Source organism: Diabrotica undecimpunctata, chromosome 5 (assembly GCF_040954645.1).
Source record: "Diabrotica undecimpunctata isolate CICGRU chromosome 5, icDiaUnde3, whole genome shotgun sequence".
Taxonomy (NCBI): domain Eukaryota; kingdom Metazoa; phylum Arthropoda; class Insecta; order Coleoptera; family Chrysomelidae; genus Diabrotica; species Diabrotica undecimpunctata.
Window position 1 is genome coordinate 5381952 of NC_092807.1, and position 22225 is coordinate 5404176.

Consider the following 22225-nt stretch of genomic DNA (forward strand, 5'->3'; position numbering starts at 1 on the left):
TTTTGACCTCTTTTTGATGCTTAACGCCTTTTATAGACGGTTATTATCTCCTCTTTGATTTTTTGTCAAATTCTCCACGTATCTTCGGTGCTCTTGAACCATTCTCGATTATTAAAGCAGTTTCGACGGTTTTAAAATGAATTTTAACGCTTATTGATTTTTGACTCACTTTTTGACTATTTCAAGGCTTTTTGTACTTTTCGGCGTTTTATCCAGGCAATTCGATCCATTCGATGTTTTTGAGGAATTTTCGATGATTTTTGACCTCTTTGGTGCTTTAACGTGTTTTAGACGGTAACATGCTATGGTAGGCTGCCAATTTATGTTGTGTAGAATGGGATGATGAACTGTGTATAGTCGAATGGATAGGTTTATGAAATACGGAGAACTCATGTTTGTTTTTAAGTCTGATAATTTTTAAAACTATAAAATTTATGGATTCTGTTCTGCTTCTATTGTAAATTCAATATGACTATGGAGTGAATTAATATACGATAAGTTTTGGAAACGGAAGTTTTCAGTGTTTGTTGACGCAATTTCGATGAATTTTTGATGATTCTTGACCCTGGTGCTTTTAACCGCCTTTGAGACGTTGTTATTTGCTCTTTTAATTCCTTTGGTGACTTTTTGACGTATCTTCGGTGCTTTGAAGTATTTTGGATTATGTTGAAGCATTTTCGATTATTTTGTGGCATTTTTCTACGGTTTCGAAACATTGTCAACGATTTTGACATTTTTTAGACTCTTTTTTGACTCGTTTTTTGACCATTTTCCAACGCCTTTTTACTTAATTTAGACCCCATTTGATGCTTTTATGATTTTCGAAGATTGTTGACTCATTTTGGTGTTTTTAATACCTTTTAGACGATTCTTGTTCTTTTAACTCTTTTTTGTGACTTTTCTACGTATCTTCGGTGCTTCTGAAACATTTTCGGACATATTATAATCAGTTTTGAATAATGTCATAGTTATAGTCATCTACAAGGAACCAGCGGACATAATATACGAATTAATGTTTGTTGAATGAATAGAGATATACGTGGCGTGATTTATTCATTCATGGTGTACATTTTTATATTTTGATATTTTCAGCAAAGGAGAATGTAGAAAATTACTGTTAAAAGAAGCACCGGACCAAGTAGATTCTGTAATTAATAAAGTACCCAAACATACGGATAAAACAGTTTCTGGTAATAGATTTAAATTATATATATTTTTATTCTTGCTGTTATAACAGAATGTTTGAACGATTTTTTTCAAAAGTAGCGACCACATTTGAAATCTCTAATATGTTAGTGTTTTTTTAAACCACAAAATATTTAAAACTGCGGTAGAACGAAGTTTGTGGTACATGAAGTACAACCTATGAGTTTGTGGAAATTATAAGGCCTTTCTTGTCTTCCAAAATTAATTGCTTCGACAACTAAAAAAAAATTGCACAAAAACAAAACGTTTTTGATACTTTTTAGACACATTTAGTTTTTTTATTGCTTTATTGCCTTTGATATTTTTGACTCTTTTTCTTACGTTTTTAACGCTTTTAATTGTTTTCCAACTTTTTGTAAAATTTTGATGTATTTTCAATGCTTCGAAGCATTTTTAGATTATTTTCGAGCATGTTCGACACATTTTGACTCTTTTTTTTTTAACCCTTTAACACGCTTCTTCGTTATTCTTTCAACGTTAAACATACTTGTTTGTTGCGTTTTTAAGGCCTTTTATACTTTTTGGCGATTGTTCGATGAAATTTTGACGCCTTCGATGATTTTTACTGATTTTCTAACGCTTTTTCGTTGGTTTTTCAAGCTTTTGGAAAATTTTTTGACGTATTTTCGATGCATGTGAAGCATTTTCGACATTTTCGACAATTTTTTTGACCCTTTTTTAAAAGTATCAATTTTAACGATTTAACACGCTTTTAATATTCTTTTAACTTTCAACAAACTTGTTTGCTGTGTTTTAAGCAATTTTGATTTTTTTGGCGATTGCTCGATGTAATTTTGATTCCTTCGATGATTTTGACTGATTTTCTAACTCTTTTTCGTTGATTTTTCAAACTTCTCTAAAATTTTTGACGTATTTGTCGTGCAAACAAGTATGCTAAAGAACAATGTTGTTCTTTCAACTTTCAGCATTCCGTTTGTTGCGTTTTTTTTGCTTTTTATACTTTTGGGCGACTGTTCAATGCTTTTGACTCTTCTTCTAACGTTTCTAATGAATTTTCGTTGTTTTTCAACTTGGAAAATTTTGCAATATTTTCAATTCCTTTGAATTGAAAGTAGAATATTAAAACACCTGTTTCTTGCCCTTTTCTACATTTTGGAGATTGTTCGATGCAATTTTGATGTGTTAGATGTTTTTGAATATTTTCTAACGCTTCTTGGGTGGTTTTTGAAATGCTTTCGAAGCATTTTCAACGATTTTTCGATCATGTTCGAGCATTTTTATGCCTTTTGACCATTTTTGTTGCCTTTAACGCATTTTACATACGTTTTGGTTATTCTTTCGACTTTTAACATACTTTTTTTAATTCCTTTTATACTTTTTGAATTTTCGAGGCAATTTTGATACCTTTGATGTTTTTGACTTTTCTAACGCTTCTTATGTTTTTTAGTTGCTTTTTTTTTAACTTTTTGGAAAATTTTCTACGTAATTTTGATGTTTTCGAAGGACTTTTAATAATTTTTCGATTATTTTCAAGTTATTTTGATGTTTCTAAAGAATTTTCGTGATTTTTCAAGATTTTTACTGCATGGTCGACGCAATTTCAATGCAGTTGACAAATTTTTACCCTTTTTGATCAGTTTAACGCTTTTTAGATGTTTTTTTGATACTCGATCGGCAACTATGCAGGATCAAAGTGTCAGATGTCTTGATGGAAGATAATTTTTTTGCGAGACAAACTGGGACATTTTTTTCATTAAATTGTCGTCTGAATGGTTCAATAGAGCCACAAAGTACACGCCAATTATTTCTGAATCGTTTCTCTAAGTAAGCAATCAGAATGTACCTTTTGATTCTCAAGAACGTCGCGGCATTTTTCCGACCGATGTCAAGGCCTTATTCAGTGTGCATTCGTCGGTTTTTCATCATTAACTTCATTGTTCCGCCGTCTCTAGTGTGTAGAAGCGATAAAAAATGATCCGAATTCCGCACAAGTTCCGTTTTTGTGTCGAAAGTGAGTAAAACAATTTGAAATTGTTACATTTAGATATAGGGAGTCTTCTTCTTAACGTGCCCCATCCCTAAGGACATTGGTGATCATCATGGCCCATTTGACTCTATCTGCAGCCGTTCTGAAAAGTTCTATTGACGTTCTACCACTCAATTGTCTCAGATTCTTCAGCCAGGACGTGCGTCTTCCTCCCGGTCCTCTTTTACCTTCCACCTTCCTTTGTATGACCAGCTGCATCAATTCGTATTTCTCGTTTCTTAGTATGTGACCAAAGTAGCTCATTTTTCTTTTCTTTATAGTGTTGAGTATTTATTTATCTGTTATCATTCTTCGTAGCGTTTCCGCATTTGTTATGTGTTGTGTCCGATATTTTCCACATTCTTTGATAACACCACATTTCAAAGTTAATGAGTTTTTTCTCTGTCGCCTCTGTAATTGTCCAGGCCTCAACTCCATACAACAGGTCAGAGAACAGGTAGCATCTCAATACTCTAGTTCTAATTTCGATGTTGAGTTTTCCATTGCATAATATTGCTTTCATATTATTAAAAGCACTTCTAGCTATCTCAATACGCCGTTTTATTTCCGTACTTCTATCCCATTCTTCATTTAGTTCGCAACCTAAGTACTGATATCTGTGCACCCTGCCTAAAAATTTTCTTTTAGAATAAACACTGTCTTCCTCAATCTTGTTCTTGCTTACCACCATGATTTTTGTTTTATTTGTATTCAGTGCCATTCCATACCTTTCGCAGTATTGGGTAATGCGATCAACCAAGATCTCTAGTCCTTCTCTGCTGTCCGCAAGGAGTATTATGTCATAATAAATATGCCTTCATTTACGTCTTCTAATGCCTCTTTAAACAATTCTTCTGAATACATATTAAAAAGTAAAGGGGAAAGCATACATCCTTGTCTTACTCCACGATTGCGATATAGGGAGTGTTAGATAAAAAATATTTCCAATTATCCTATAGCCATATCTGAAATAATTCAGACCCTCCACACATTCGCTTCACACTATGTACATATTTGAACTATTTTTGTCTTACATTCATTATAAATTGACTATTTGACACTTGTATTTGACATTTATGATGAATAAAACTATGATCTTTTTAGGTGCAGTCCCAGAAGATTCAGCTCCACACACTTCAGAGGCAGCCGTAGCAAAACCCTTCCATTGCACGATGTGTAGTGCAAGATTTATCAAAAAGACTAATTTGCACAAGCACTTCCAGACACACGAAGGAGAGAAATTTTACAAGTGTCCTTCGTGCTCAAAGTAAGTGAATTGCCATCGTTTTCATTTACAATACGACATATTTTATTATTTCAGAGTATTTATGAGTATGCACCAGTTGAAAGAACATATGAATCACCACACTAACAACAAAAAGCACCACTGCAAGATTTGTAGCAAAAAGTTTCCTACAGTTGCGAGGTTTCGAAGGCATATGGCACATCATGCCGTCGCAAAAACGTTAAAATGTCCATATTGTCCTAGAATTTTTCCAAACGTAGAACTCACTAAGATTCACCTGAAGATTTTTTCACAAAAAAGGTTTGATAGTGGAGGTAAGCATTGAAGAAATAAAAAAATAACTTAAATAACTATTTTTAACTCAATTTTTTTTGTTTCTAGACGCTTTGAAGCATTATTTATGATTTTGAAGCTTATTGACTCCTTTTGACACATTTAAATCTTTTTAGATACTTTCTTGTTGCTTTTTCAAAGATTTTTGACATTTTGAACGCATGGTAAATGCTTTTGGGCATGTTTGTCGACGCTTCATAATCTTTTTGAACTCTATTTTTAATTTTGATTTTTTGATGCTTCTTGATCTTTTTTTTTCTGTTACTAACGCTTTTTACACACTTTTTCTTTACTTTTCAAGATTTTTTCGACGTTTCCGTAATTGTTTGACACAATTCCGATAGTTTCCATACTTTTTGACCATTTTAGGTAATTTTAATGCCTTTTCTTATGCTTTTAACTCTTTGTAGATACTTTTCAAAGCCTTTTCGACGCATTATGATACTTTTATAACATTTTCGTCGATGATTTTTTTTTAACATCCAACGTTTATTGCAATCTGTCTCATTATAAACAATAAGCAATATGTATGATTTATGTGCAATAACATAGTGGGAAGCTGCCCAGTGGCGAGCACCCAGGTAAAATATAATATAAATATAATCTATGATAATCGATTAGTTTAAACTTTCACTTAACAAACAGAGTTTAATACAGGTAAACATCACTGACACACATATGAGAATTACAAGGCTAGAAACACAAATTAAGGAAATATTTAGAAAACACTTTTCACCGCATCATGACACTATGCTCTATTTTTCCTGATTTACTAGAGGTCCAAAGGGTCTGGTCGTTTTAATCTTCTTACGTGTGAAATGTTGTGCAGATCCGTGGCCAGCGGATTTGGATGGCAGGATAGTCTGTTCTTGTATACAGAGTTTACAGCAGATATTGCTTCGCAAACTGTTGGTAGCTGTAAATCGTGGTGTAATCTGTGGTTCGTAATATACCAAGGGGCATTACAGATCTGGCGCAGTACTTTCGATTGAAAACGTTGAAGTTTTTGTATGTTGGTATTACTTGCTGTACCCCAGATTGTGCTGCATATTGCCATACCGGTTTTAAAATACATTTATATATCAGAAGTTTATTCTCCAGGCTAAGATTTGATTTACGACTCATGTACCAATACATTTTCCTGTAGATTAAGCTGAGTTGAAGGCGTTTCTTCCAGATGTGGATGCCCCAATTTAGTTTGCTATCCAAATGGATTCCTAAGTATTTAACGACGGTATTAACTGGTAGTGGAGTGTTATTTATAGAAACTGGTGGCGCGACACCTTTTTTAAAGTAAACGTTATTTGTGTTGATTTTAAACTGTTAACTTGGACTCGCCACAGCTTAAGCCAGCTCTCTAGTTTAAGTAGGTGATTTTGTAATACCTGGGCTGCTTCAGCTGCTGTAGAATTTGAAGCCATGATAACTGTGTCATCGGCATATGTAGCGATTGTTGTATTGGTCGTCTTTGGGAGATCTGATGTGTATATTAAGTAGAGGGTGGGTCCTAGTATGCTTCCTTGTGGAACTCCGGAACAAATTGGAAACAGGTTAGTGATTTCCCCACCTCTTTTGACTTGAAAGAATCGATCTGTCAGGTAGGATCTTAAAAGTGAACTTATGGGATGAGGAAATATAGATTTAATTTCGAGATAAGACCTACATGCCAAACTTTGTCGAATGCTTGAGAGACATCTAGAAATGCAGCAGTACAGTAATTTTTTTGTTCAAGCGAATTTCTGATAGTCTTTACCACCCTATGAATTTGCTCGATAGTACCATGTTGTTTCCTAAACCCAAACTGATAATTCGGTAAAACATTACTGTCATATAAAATAAGCTCCAGTCTTCTCAGAAAAAGCCGTTCAAATACTTTGGATATAATAGGCAACAAGCTAATAGGGCGGTATGAAGATACTTCCGTGTGATCCTTATTAGGTTTTGGAATCAGAACAATTTGAGCAACTTTCCATTGGAGTGGAAAATAACCTGTTTTTAATATTGAATTAAATATATAAGTAATTAAACTTACGCCTTCGTTGGGTAGATTTTTTAGTACTAAACTAGATATTAAGTCATATCCAGGTGACTTTTTAATTTCCAGATTATCAATTATTTCTTTGATTTCAGATTTCTTAACAGGTTTAATAGGTCGATGATTTGGACGCATTTTCTACTATTTTAACATATTTCGATACTTTCGATACGAAACTTTGACGATTTTAGATGGGTTTGACGTTTTTTAATTGCCCTTTGACCATTTTTTGGAGCTTTTAACGCTTTTTGGACTATAGTATAGGGCTCGAAGCCTATGCCTTCGATGCTTTTTGACTTATTTAAACTTTTAATTCGATGTACGTTTTTTTGGCCCCAATTTCCTCGCACCTTCGAGTTTTTTTGGAAATTATTCGACGTATTTTCGATGTTTTTTGATGATTTTGACATATTTTCGACGCTTCTTGACGTTTTTGACCATTTTAGTTATTTTCGATACTTTCCCGTTGCTTTTTTAAAGATTTTTTGACATTTTGAATGCATTGTAAATAGTTTTGTGCATGCTTGCTGAAAATTTTGACGTTTCATAATGTTAATGCTAATTTTTTGATGCTATTAACGCTTTTTACACACTTTTTCGTTACTTGTTAAACTTTTTGTAGGTTTGCAGCCTTTTGGACGCAATTTCGCTTTTTCAGTACTCTTTCGACTGTTATGCGATTTTTCGACGAATTGTTTTGAAACATTTTCCATCATTTTTTTCGACTCTTCTTAATTCTTTTTGACACATAGATCTTTTTAGATACTTTCTTGTTGCTCTTTTAAAGATTTTTGACATTTTGGAACATTTTCGATGCGCTGCAATTGCTTTTGTGCATATTTGTCGAAAATTTTGATGCATGTGCAACTTTTTTAACACAGTTTGACTCTTTTGCGATTTTTTGACGTGACGTTCTTGAAGCATTTTCGATGTTTTTGATAATTTTCTCGGCTTCTTGATACTTTTTGACACTTTTGCCCTTTTTAGATACTTTCTCGTTGTTTTTTCCAAGTTTTTGATATTCTGATCATTGGGTAAATGTTCTTATGCATATCTGTCGAAAATTTTGACACATATTCAAATTTTTTGACACATTTTGTCTGCTTCGCGATTTTTCGGTGCATTTTTGCTGCTTCTGAAGCGTTTCTATGATTTTGTCATATTTTCGAGGTTTCTTGATCATTTTGACACTTTTGGATCTTTTAATACTTTCTTCTTGCCTTTTCAAATATTTTGGGACATTTTGTAGCTTTTTCGATGCTTTGTAAATACTTTTGTAGCCTGTGAGTCGAAGATTTTTACACGTATCCAATTTTTTTTTAAATATTTTGAATATTTTTTAAGATTTTGACGTTTTCGACTCTTCTTGATAATATTTTCTATACAAGATTTTGATTGTCAAGATTTTTTTTCGAATTTTTGTCGCATGTTTGACGCAATTGCAACAGCTTCAATTTTTTTTGACTATTTTAGTTACTTTAATGCCCTAATTACTCTTTTCAATGTTTTGCGATTTTTGACCATTTTTGATGCTTTTGAAGCCTTTTCCATGACTTTGATATTTTTTGGCGATATTTGATTCTTTTTGACATTTTTAGCTCGTTTAGATACTTTCCCAGTACTTTTTCAAATATTTTTTGACATATTGAAGCTTTTTTGACACATTGTAAATTCTTTGTAACATTTTTTAGAAAATTTAGATCTATTTTTAATGCTTTTGCAATTTTGACATTTTTGACGCTTCTGAGCCTTTTTTGATGCTTTTTTATGTCTTTTAAACGCTTATTTGATACTTTTTTTTTTCGACTTTTTGGCTCTTATTTTACGCAGTTTCGACAGCTTTGATACTTTTTGACTATTTTAGTTACTTTAAACGCATTTTCATTAAGCTCTCAACTGTTTGCGATTTTTCAACGAATTTTTTGATACTTTTGAAGTATTTTCGATGATTTTGACATATTATCAATTTTGATTTTGATCAAATACATTCTCAGAAGATCTTTTAGCTTAATAGTTGTCACGACAAAAATGGCCAGGGTAATGAATTTTCATTGACAAATAGAAACTTCGTGCGCAGAAGTTGAAGTAATTAAAAGAATACAACATAGAAACTAATTCTCCCTTAACTTTTAACATCGAATTTGATTCGTTTTGGCAACATCGCATATATAGTAGAGTTCACAGTTAGAATGCAGTGTTGGTCTTACGGCGCGCAGCGATGCCGCTCATGTCGGCACAGTGGTAGGTGTGTGGTAGTTTGGAGGTAGACTTAGAAATCAGAATCAGGACCGTACGCGCTTCGTTTCAAAATCTTTACGTAGAGTACTAAAAAACAAATGAGCATTAAATCCGGTTCAATTCTTCCTACAAATTGTCCACCGCAAACATTTTTTCTTCTACTTTCTTGATGTGGTTTACGTAATTATGCCACTGCTCTTTAGATACGCGTTGGTAAGCTTCTTTTATCAACCGTTCAACCGTTTTTTTCTTTAAAATCAACATTGTTGAAACCACATACCTTTCCGCTTACTCTACGCATCTCAATCGGGTTCAGCTCGCAATGGTAAGGCGGCAATTGTTGCAATTTTGTACTTGTCTAACTTCTCTCTAAATGCGCCCGCAGTATCCAGTAATTTACTTTTTAACTTTACTTCCTCGAAGAAAATGTTCTTTTCGACTAGCTAATCCTTAATTTTCCTTTTGTTTTAAAATTTTTTCGGGAAATCAAATTTACGTCTTCTCAAACCATTCTCATATAGATCTCAGTCCATTTCGTCGTGGCAATCAGCGGTTCCCTGATCAAGAAAGTTAATTCGGCCCATGCCACAAAACCAGTTTCGCTTCCAGCATGAAGAAGAACAAACCCTGCAAGCTCCAACCTCTTTGGGTTGGAGCTTGCAGTCCAGTAGAGAGCCCTTTTATGAAGGCATCTCGTGGATTCTAGATCGTTGTGTCCCTCCATTCCTTTTGGACTGAAGCACCGACGTTAATCCAAGACTCATCAGTATAGACAAGTTTACATGATCCTTCTTTCTCAATGTTTTTATTTGTCTGAGGTACTTCCAGGTCTGAGGTCTCCAGGATATGATATCTTTTCTTTCCATCATTATCGAATCTCGACCTCTTTTACCATATTCAAAACCCATGTCATTTAGTAGCCCGCGAAATGTAGTTTTGAAAAAACTGTAGGTCCTCATCCTCCTTCACTCTATTCATTGTGTTGTCGACGGTTGGTGGTATGTTTTCCAATAAAAATCATGGACAAGTTTCCTATTCGAGATTTTACTTCCTCATCGTGAGTATTCTCACGTGAATTGACTTCTAATCTTCTTTATTTCCCAAAGAATGTGTTTACAATGGAAGCTATTGAAAATCGATAAATATAGATTAGCTATCGATTAATATATTTTTATTTTTTCATTGTATTTTTTTTCATGTTATTGTTTAGTTCGACAATTTAACTCTCTTATTTATACATCGATGATTGAATCATGCTTTAGTTGAAACAATAATGATAGTATTTTATACATCCGTAGCCAATTGTTTTGTGCGCGTATATTCCAGTACTATGATTCTTATTCCGGTCCTGATGCGTCGCTCGGGGCAAACCGACAACGTGGCCGACCGTTCTTCCGTAAGAAATACATTGCCTATCTTACCTGCACTGCATTCTAACTGTAGCTTCTACTAAGTAATTATGTTGGCGCACTAAAAATGAGGAACATCAACTGTTTTTTGAATAAATGAAATGATTTTCTGCATTTTTCATTGAAAATGTAGTACCAACTTTCCTTACTTTCAGGAAGTGAACCAGCAAATGATATTCACGAGCCTACAGCAATTACAACATCTATTGTTAAATCTGAACCAGTGAAAGATGAACAGTGTGAAAATGCTGTAGCTACAGAAGCTATTAACATAAATAATGCAGAACCAATAGGAGATGCTCAAATAAATGCGGATTTTCAGACCTTCAGCGTTAATTTGGAGGATATTCAATTACTTAACCATGGTGTATTCAGTACTTTGGTAGAAAATGTAACCGTAAGTGAATTTGTTTTTCTTCTCTTGAGTGTCAAAGGATCATGTAAAATTTAATTTAATTTTTTAATAGTTGTCATTAAACAGGTGACGCTACTGAGAGTCGGACAGCTTATATCGTAAAAGCTATTAGCCTAAGCTATAGTAACAAAATGTATTTTTCGTCAATAAGTACGTAGATACTTACTGAATAAACACCATTTAAATAAAGGCATTACACAGTACAGTGGTTTTTTTGTTGTGTCTGCACAGTCCATCTCAATAAGTTGCAGTTCAATTTAAAATAGTAGTTTATTGTATAATCAGCTAAATATATCTAAATAAAGTGCTTGAGGTTGAGAAAATACCAACCTAGAGCCTTTTAGAAAAGGTAAATCTCAGTTGAGATTTGACTGACGTTTGACTTAAGTGTACTATTATTCTTTATCTCCGATCGTTAGTGCTCTGACAAGAGAGCTGACCACTCTAAACAAACTACTAATTCGGGTGAGAGATTCGATGTTTTTGAAGCAATTTCGTCGAAGATATTGACGCATTTTTGACTTTTTTTTTTTTAAATTTGAACACTATGATTTTTAGACGGTTTTGAACGGGAAACATTTTTATGCTTTTTCGTTGCCCATTGAATTTCTTTGGAGATTTTTTGACGTATTCTTTAAGTATTTGAAGCATTTTCCATATTTTTAAATTATTTTCGATGCTGTTGACGTACTTTCGATGCCTTTGAAACTTTTTTTGGATGTTTTTGACATTTTTCAACGTTTTTGATTCTTTTGGATGCTTTTAAAACGTTTTAGATACTTTTTCGTCGATTTTTCAACACTTTGGCAACACTCCATTAAATAATTTGATGGATTTTCGACTTTTAAAATACGCTTTCAACACTTTTTTATGATTATCAGATGATTTTAATTATCTCCATTGCTTTTTGATACTTGTTGACACTTTTTACACATTTTTGTTGCCTCACTTGTTCGAGGCCTTCGATGCTTTTTGGCCCTTTTTGATGCGTTAAAATGTTTTTAGGCGTTTTTGTTGCTCTTTCTACCTTTTCTAGCGATTTTTTGACACGTTTTCGAAGATGTTGAAGCATAGTCGGGGCTTTTGAAGCAGTTTTCATATCTTTGTAGCAGTTTCGATGCCTTTGAAGCAGTTTCCATGCCATTAAAGCGTTTTCTATGCTTTTGAAGCATTTTCGATGCTTTTGACAAATTTTTTATTTTTTTTGGTCGCTTTTAAACTTTTTCGTTGCTTTTCGACACTGTGGAGTTTTAGACGCATTTTCGTCGAAAATTTGACGCATTTTGACTTTTAAGACACACTTTGAACACTTTTATAATTGTCCGATGCTTTTCTTGACGATTCTTGATATTTTTCATTCGTTTAACGCTTTTACACACTTTTTCGTTGTTTTTTTTAAGAAGTTTTCGAAGTGTTATCGCTTGTTTGACGCCTTCAATGCTTTTTACGAGTTTACGCTTGTTTTAGATGCTTCTGATCCTTTCTATACTTTAAAACGTTTCTAGACTCTTGTTTGTTGCTCTTTCTGCTTTTTTTGGCGATTTTTCGACGCATATTTTAGAAATTTTTCAAGCATTTTTCATACTTTTGAAGCGTTTTTGATGGTTTTGGCATTTTCAACGCTTGTTGATTATTTTGACGTATTTAAGCTTTTTCGATTCCTTGGCTCTTTCCGACGCATTTTTCGTCGAAGAATTTAACTTCTTCTCGACTATTAAAATACATTTTAAAGACTTTTTACGATATTCATATGGTTTTATCTTTTTCTGACGCATTTTGACCCTTTGTGACCCTTTTATCACTTTTTACATGCTTTTGTTGCTTTTTTAAGCATTTTTCGACGTTCTCGCCCTTGTTAGTCGCCTTCGATGCTTTTCGATACTATTGCTCCTTTTTGATGCTTTCAAACGAAGATTACATTCGTTAATATAAGTTTGTGGAGAATTTTCGATGCATTTGAAGTATATCCGATGGCGTGGAATCATTTTTGATCTTTTGACATTTTTTTTCGACGCTTCTTATTATCTTTTAAAGCTTTCAGCTCATTTTAGATACTTTTTTAATACTTTGGCGGTTTAGACGCATTTTCAATGTTTTTGTAGCATTTAAGTCGATGATTTTGGCAGATTTTTCTTCGTTTTAATGCCTTTTAAATATTTTGACAATTTCTAGGAGATTTTTAGTTTTTCCGACGCTTTTGAAAAAGCCAAATTTTTTTTCGCCACAGCGCCACAAGTCACAAGCCTGAAATACTGTTCTGTTTTGACTGAAAAGATATGTTTGGGCATTCTTTTTTTGAAATTTTATTCCGCAACTCTGGATTTTTTGACGTGAAACTTTACACTAAGGCCGTCCGCACATGAAGCTACTAAAAAGAAACCAGTTGGTAACTTTAGTTACCAATCAGTTGCTTATTGGTTACTGTCCATGTATTTTAATGAGTATCCGCACACAGCGCTACTAGTTAGTAACCGGTCTCTAATGCATCAGTACCTATTTAATGAAGTATATAAAACTGGAAAAATCCCACAGGAATGGTTGGTGTCCACCTTTGTAGCAATACCAAAAACAGTATATGCCAAAGATTGTTCAGACTATAGGACAATATCACTAATAAGCCATACCCTCAAAATATTTCTAAAGGTGATTCATGGAAGATTATATAGAAAACTAGAAGATGATATGGATGATACTCAGTTTGGTTCCGCAAGGGACTGGGAACGAGAGAGGCATTGTTTGCTTTTAATGTCCTTTCTCAAAGATGCTTAGATATGAACCTAGATATTTATTCCTGTTTCATCGACTTCGAGAAGGCATTCGACAGGGTCCGACATGAAAAACTAATAGAAATACTGAGAAACAAAGATATAGACAGACGAGACGTACGAATCATTATCAATCTGTATTGGAATCAAAAGGCCAATATAAAGATAGAAGAACAAAAGTCCGAAAATATAGATATAAAGAGGGGAGTAAGACTGGGCTGTGTTCTGTCACCATTACTCTTTAACGTGTACAGTGAAGCCATATTCCAGGAAGCGATAGCGGATCTGGGTGATGGAATCTCTGTAAACGGAAGAATAGTAAATAACATAAGATTCGCTGATGACACCGTTATAATAGCAGACACCCTGGAATCGCTACAAGAATTGGTAAATAGAATTAACGATTATTGCATTAGATACGGACTAAAAATAATAAGAGAAAAACTAAATTTATGATTGTCTCAAAAACGCAACATGGAAATGAAAGATTAATGATAGAGCAAACCCAAATAGAAAAAGTAGAGACATATAAATATCTGGGAACCTGGTTGATGACAAAAATGACCAAAGCAAAGAAATCAAAGTCCGAATTGAAACTGCAAGGCAAGCATTTGTGAAAATGAAGACAATGCTTACCAACAGAGACCTTCAGTTGCATCTCAGATTGAGGGCTCTAAGATGTTACATATTTTCTATCTTACTATACGGAATGGAAGCTTGGACATTGAAGAAACAACACATAAGGAAAATAGAAGCGTTCGAAATGTGTTGTTACAGAAGAATATTGAAAATTCAGTGGGTTCAAAGGATTACCAATGCTGAGGTACTACGACGTCTAAATAAGGAGTTAGAAATTATGAACAGCATAAAAAGAAGAAAACTAGAATATTTGGGTCACATAACCAGAGGAGAAAAATATGAGCTGCTGAGAATTATTATGCAAGGAAGGATCCAAGGAAGAAGAAGCATAGGAAGAAGACGCATCTCCTGGCTGAAGAACCTTAGAGAATGGTTTAACTGTAGTTCACGACAACTTTTCAGAGCAGCAGCCAACAAAGTGACCATAGCCGTTATGATATCCAACCTCCGATAGGAGATGGAACTTTAAGAAGAAGAAGAATGCATCAGTGATCAGTCGACAGCAGACTGGACGTGCAGGTCGCTTGGGGACTAGTTTCTAGTTTGTTGTGATATTTTTAAAGTTTACACACGAAATGGCGAAATTGGTAGAACAGTCGTTTAATATAAAATTAGTGCAAGAAGTGGAAAAATATCCCTGCCCTATACAACTATACGTTAAATGAATATTCGCGTAAAGATATTACCGAAAAGGCTTGGAATGATATATTATATGGTATTCCTTCCCGTTTTCGTACATAATTATGTAGAACACAAACAGATTGTGTTATCTTAATAATTTTTTCGAGTGAGTGACATTTTTAACACTCAATAATATAATATACAAGGTTAAAATTTAAACACCCGATAACAAAGCTACTCGTACAGGCAAGAAGTGACTCGTTTCTATTAATTTTCAGTAGCGTAGTGTGCGAGTCACAGTTAGTAAACAGTTGGTAATTCTAGTTACCAACTAGTTTAGTTTATTTTTAGTAGCTTTATATGCGGATGGCCTAACACTTCTAATAAGTTACTTTTTGTTGCTATGGCAAGGCAATGTTTTCTTTGTCAAGGTCTTGGCTAACTAAATATCAATGTATTCACAATTTTAGGTTCCAGAGAATTTCCAGCTTGCCCCTGCTTCCACAGTAATCGAACCGAATCAAACCAATGAAGTGCTTCTGTATAACGCCGGTCCTCAACCTCTGGAGAACGTACCTGAGACCGCCGAAGATGTCTACGACAACACTGGTACTATATTTCAACTTACAGAGAACATAAACGACAATAAAAATATGTACAAAGGAGCAACTATCTTATGCATGTCATGTAATCAGGTGTTTACGAACTATTCTCTTTTCCAACAGCACGCCTGTAGAGATAACTTCAATGATAAGACCGCCGTGGCTCTAACAGAAGACGAAATCGAAGCGAGGATACAGGAGATCGAACAAACGCTAGGGATATTGCAAGACGGAAATTCCTGCTCAAAAGATCCACGTCAGCCGCAAGATTTAGATAGAATAGAACCTTGTAAAATATTCCAATGTCCCGCTTGCAACAAAGCATTCAAAAGCAGGTTGGCTTTTAAGAAACACATCAAGATGCACTCGTGCTGGGAGTGTTACAAATGTAAAAAGGTGTGATAGGAAAAAATGCTTATCTAGAGCACGTACAGTCTCATAAAGACAGTAAGATGTTTCCTTGTTTGTACTGCAAGAAATTGTTTAAGAAACCTTCAGATTTGGTAAGTAAATTAATCTCATTTATGTAAAATTACGTATTTTTTGAATTTTTTTCTAGAATCTTGTTTGTTGCCCTTTCGACTTTTTTTTGGCGATTTTTCGACGTATATTTTAGAAGTTTTTTAAGCATTTTTCATACTTTTGAAGCGTTCTTGATGGTTTTGTCATTTTTCAACGCTTCTTGATTATTTTCGACGTCTTTAAGCTTTTTAGACACTTTTTCGTTGCTTTTTCGATACCTTGGCTCTTTCCGACGCATTTTCGTCGACGAATTTAACACATTTTCGACTTTTAAAATATATTTTGAAGACTTTTTGACGCATTTTGACCTTTGTGACCCTTTTATCACTTTTTACATGCTTTTCCGTTGCTTTTTTCAAGCAATCTTCGACTTTATAGCGCTTATTAGTCGCCTTCGATGCATCGAACCAAAACGAACGGAGATACGTTGTAATGCCTTTTTGGCATGGTCCTTCGAAATTTCCCCAGATCTACTGAAATTGTGCCGTTAGCTCCTATGTTTTACACATAGTTTCCCAGAGTGAGCCAGAATCCTCATATCTTATCTGCTTTCTACCAAAAGAAAACTGCCATATTTTTTACTTTTTGATGATTTTAAACGTTTTTACGATGTTTTTTTGCGGCTCCTGGATTTTTTTGGCGATTTGTTCACGTATTTTTGAAGTTTTTGAAGCATTTTCGATGCCTTTGAAGCATTTTCCATGCCTTTGAAGCATTTTCGATGGTTGTGACATTTTTTAAAAGCTTCTTGTTTCTTTGGACAGCTTTAAAATTTTTTAGATACTTTTTCAAAATTTTGATGCTTTCTGACGTATTTTCATGATAAAATTCGTGATAATATCATTCGTGATTAAATTTATGATTTTCAGTTAGTTTTAACCTTACCGATGCTTTTTCACAATTTTAGTGCTTTTTGCATTTTTTTGTTGCTTTTTCGATTTGCTGACGCTTGATCGAGCCATTTGAGGCTTTTGACGAATCAATGCTATTTAACAATTTTTGACCTTTTATTTTAGATACATAGATAGCATGTTTCGATTTGTTGAAACATTTTGGTGCTTTATAGGAATTTTATATGGTTTTGACATTTTTTCAACGCCTCTTGATTCTTTTGGGAGCTTTTAAAACTTTTTTGACACTTTTTCGTTGCTTTTCCAGCACTTTTCGATTTTAAAATACGCTTTGAACACCCCCTATGATTTTCAGAAATTTAAACTTTTTAAGAAATTTTTTGACCCTTTTTGACGCTTTTAACGCTTTTTACATGCGTTTTGGTTGTTCTTTCTACTTTTAACATACTTGTTTTTAATTCCTTTTATACTTTTTAGATTTTTCGAGGCAATTTTGACACCTTCGATGTTTTTGACTCTTTTCTAACGCTTCTAATGGTTTTTAGTTGCTTTTTTTTTAACTTTTTGGAAAATTTTCAATGTAATTTTGATGTTTTCGAAGGATTTTTTAATAATTTTTCGATTATTTTCAAGTAATTTTGATGTTTCTAAAGAATTTTCGTTGTTTTTTTAAGATTCATACTGCATGGTCGACGCAATTTCAATGCAGTTGACAAATTTTTACCCTTTTTATGCATTTGCGAATTGCTGACTCTTTTTTGAGGCCTTAGATGATTTTGTCGAATTTTTGATGCTTTTTGACTCTTTGAAAATTTATAACACTTTGTGATTCTTTTTGTCCTTTTTGATGCATTTAAACGTTATGTTACAGTTTCGACCTATTTCGGGTGATTTATTGACGTATTTTCGAATATTTTGAAGCATTTTTGATGTCTTTGAAGCATTTTCGTTGCTTTTACAGCATTTTTAAAGCTTTTGTAGCATTTTTGATGTATTTGACGAATTTTTGATAGTTTTAACATCTTTTCGATGCGTTTGAAGCATTTTTTATGCGTTTAAAGCATTTTCGTTGCTTTTACAGCGTTTTTAAAGTTTTTGTAGCATTCTTGATGCATTTGAAGAATTTTTATGGTTTTAACATCTTTTCAATGCCCCTCTATTCTTTGGTCGTTCTTGAAACTTTTAAATACTTTCTCGTTGCTTTTTGGACACTTTAGCACTTTTAGACACATTTTTGATAAAGATCTGACAGATTTTAGACGTTTAAGACACACTATGTACGCTTTTTATGATTTCCAGTTGTAAGTTTTGACTTTGTTTTTCGGCGATTCTTGACCTTTTTTTTTTGACACCTTTAACGCATTTTGCAAAGTTTTTCGTTGCTTTTTAAGGGTTTCCTACGTAGGCTTCTGGATCATTTGGATGCTTCTAAGCGTTTTTATCTCTTTTTCGTTGCTCTTTCGACTTTTTTGGTAATTTTTTTGACGTATTTTCGAAAGTTTTGAAGCATTTTCCAACCCTTTGAAGCATTTTCGATACTTTTAAAGTATTTTCGATATTTTTGCCATTTTATCAACGCTTTTAAAACTTTTCAGGTGCTTTTTCGTTTCTTTTCGACATAAACTTCATATCTAATCTACTTTTTACCAAAAAGATACTACTGTATATGTTTTATATGAAGAATCTACTTGGTTTATTTTTCTGCTGGCTATCTTTTCAATTTTCTACGTAGTAGATCGATTTCAGTTATTTTATCCGGTACAATAATTTGGAGATAAATGGAACACAAGTTTTGACTTTTCTTGCTTAGGAAAGTATACAATTATAGGCTGGAGTCTTCATAAGGATTTCTGCTCAGTTACGTTAATACAGTCGAGATAGCATTGCTTAACTTACTTATCTGTATGATCTCTCTTGAAACCAAATGTTTCAGATGTTTCAGAAGTGGGTTTATATGATTTGGGATCTTTAGTTAATTTACAGTTTATTTATCTATCTCTTGGGATTCACCGACAAGATTCCATTTACTTTGTGTTTTAGGAAAGACACCATCGTATACATACGGGAGAGAAGCCGTTTGAGTGCACGATCTGTCATAAAAAGTTCACTCTTCGGGCAACACTCAAGAGCCACCTCCGAACACACGATCCTCAACAAAAACAATATCCGTGTGACGTCTGCGACGTCCTCTATTCGTCAAAGACAGTTTGAAGATGCATATGACCTTACACACAGGTAATTTACCTACTACTTAAGATATTTATTCTGTATATACATATTATATTATCTATATATGTCCCTTTACAACTATGTTTGTTATGATTTAGGTGTATTGCATTACAAATGCCCCGTCTGCAAGGCGGAGTTCCGAACGCCCAGTGCCAAAAGAGCTCACATGTCGATGGGTCACAAAACGGCACATAATACGAAAACGAAAAGAAGGAATAAAATCGCCAACATTTTGAGGTCTGCCAGTAACAAGTTAGTGGCACAGAGTGTAGAAGAGATTCAGGAGGAAGTACACGAGTACGTGGCGTACGAAGAAATGCCAGTGGAAATAGATCAGGGACAAGTACGTACTTTAATATATTTAATTTTTTTCCTTTTCAAACAACCCGTTGGTGGGACAACTTTTGGACTCTTGAAGATAGTTACTTTAGATTTTTTATTTTGATTTTAGTAGAAAATTTTTCTCATGCCAAAAACTCGCACCCAAAAACAAAATGCAGTCAAAACATATATAATGTTCGCACCTTTAAAACTGATTTTGGAAGTATTTGGAGTAAATTTTTCATATTGTCTTTATTAATTGCATATAAGTTCAATAAAACAGTACAAAATCAAAATATATACTTTATTCAGTATGTGGAACAAATATAACACTTAATTGTTTGAATAGAAGTGAGAGGCAGTCACCATCTCGAAGGAATAGGTATGACTTTTATACAGTGTTGCTATATTTCTGTTATATCTTTCATTCTAAATTTTAGTCCGATAGATGAGTGTAAAATATATTTAAATCCACTACAGTTCATTGTAGAATGAAAATTAATATAATAATAATAAAGTAGCTATTTAATTGTTATTTTCTAATCGATTCTATCAATTACTTAACTAGTTTACAAACAACATTGATTTAAGGAAATTGATGTGTAGCAACAACGCATATTCCCCTGAGGAGTTGTAAAATTTTAAGTAACGCCTTTCTTCACAGTGCAGGTCGCCAAGATACATCCGGCTATCCGGCATTCAGTAAAAATTAGACACTGACGAGGACTGTGTAGTTCTTTGCATAAATTATTTCGTCGCCAATTTTCGTTTCCAACGTCGGTAACCTTAAGAAAAACTCGAACACTTATATTCGAGTTTTAAATGCAATTTTTGTAGAATTTTAGCTGTGGTAGCTTGGAAATAAAACAATAATTAACATCAACAAAACATAAGTCGCCAATTTTCGTTGCCAACGTCGGTAAACCTTAAGAAAAACTCGAACACTTATATTCGAGTTGTAAATGCAATTTTTGTAGAATTTTAGCTGTGGTAGCTTGGAATAAAACAATAATTAACATCAACAAAACATAAATATTATTTTTATATGAAAAATACCAACTAAAAAAATTATTCTAAATAATTAAATTAAAATTAAAGGCATTTTTAAAAAAATCTCTAACCAATTAAATGTTCGAACAAACCACCATTTTGCGCTAAACAAAATCCGAATCTATCAACTAAAGCAAGTCTCATTGTATTCAGCTGATTTGGCTCTACTTTACTACATAGTTGAATGAACAATTCTTTCTTGCAATTCTGCTAAATTGGTGGCTCGTTCGAATTCATGCCGATATAATTTTGATTTTAGCGTTGTAATAGTTTTTTCTTTATAATCCAGTCAAATTTGAAAAATAAATTGCAAATTTTGATACCATTTTAACTTATAATGAACTGTAGTTTGTAAGGTAATTACAACTACTAATCTCCAAGTGAAACTAAAAATTGTAGACGGAATATTATTTGCTAAAATCTAGGACATTTGGTATTACTGTTGACTATAATCTTAGTATACAAAATTGCTACTTACGAAGTCTAATTAAAGAAAAGTGGCTATGATGCCCACGATATAGGGAATATCTAATTAATTTTGGAGAGAGGTAGGAACCAGAGCTAGTAACTTGTGTCAGCATTTTCGTATCTACTGATGTCAGTTGGCATCAAAACTGGTCGGCGATATATTTGGTAATTATAATCTTTAAAAGAATATGGAACTCGTGCAAAAATTAATGCATGTTAAAAGTATGTGAGAAAATCTCAAAAGAAGAGTGCATTTGAGTGGTTTTCGAAAGAGAACTTGGTTGTAAACCCTATATAGGCAACCAACATTACTTTTGAATTTATAATAAGCATAAATTAATTCAAAATATTTAATATCAAAGATGTTAAAAGTAAAACTCACCTAATGACATTACAAATGGGATTGGGAGGTAAAATTCAATTGAACCACATCAATTGGAAGGTTCAGATAGCAGAAGCTGTACATTCAAATATATTTCAATATTAATTGATTTAGCTTTATTAATATTTAATTTCATAAGCTCCCAAAATATCATATCTATTATTCTTTTTGAATATGTGTAAAGAGTTTAACATCTAGAAGGAATATGAGTGATCTATTGAAAGAATATGGTTGGAGGAAGCTGAGTATTTATTAATTACTTTTTAAATGTTCCGAAATACGGGTCTCTATTCTCCTGCCACTTTGGCCGATGTAAACTGCCTTATAAGAAGCACAACAAAGCTTATAAATCCAGACTTGTGTAGCATAGGAACCACAAGTTACTTAAGAATATTTCTACTAAGAGAGGTGATAAGTCACCACCCACGGACAAGCTCAAGTTTTGTAAGTAAAATTTATCTTCAAATTTGAAAAGTTTTGTTTCAAGCATATGCCTTAAAGAGCAAATATCAAAAGTGGTATGAGTAGGTATTGGATTCTTGAAAAGTAACTCTTTTATTCAATGTGACACACTCATTAAAAGTGATTGATTCCGTCACTCGACACTGAGGAGTAGGCAGAATAAGATCTCAGTGCCGTTTGACGGTTCTTGTATTTGTACAGAACAAGATACTGTTACGTCACGAGTGAGGGGAGTAGGGCAGATTGAGACCCCGAACTCGATTATATATATATATATATATATATATATATATATATATATATATATAAATATATTTATATATATATATATATATATATATATATATATTTATATATATATATATATATATATATATATATATATATATATATATATATATGTCTGTTGTTAAACAATATTTTATAATAATTATTTAATTTAAG

The 22225-nt window shown here is 33.3% G+C and overlaps 1 protein-coding gene across 1 annotated transcript in view; it reads left to right on the forward strand.

Moving 5' to 3' along the window:
- LOC140440945 (uncharacterized) overlaps positions 1-22225 on the forward strand; it is a 37828-nt gene that overhangs the window by 9933 nt on the left and 5670 nt on the right. Inside the window, 9 exon segments of the mRNA XM_072531294.1 lie at positions 1093-1190; positions 4298-4460; positions 4515-4753; positions 10610-10851; positions 15365-15831; positions 15888-15999; positions 18910-19069; positions 19072-19104; positions 19197-19445. Coding sequence (XP_072387395.1) covers positions 1093-1190; positions 4298-4460; positions 4515-4753; positions 10610-10851; positions 15365-15831; positions 15888-15999; positions 18910-19069; positions 19072-19104; positions 19197-19445 — 1763 coding nt within the window.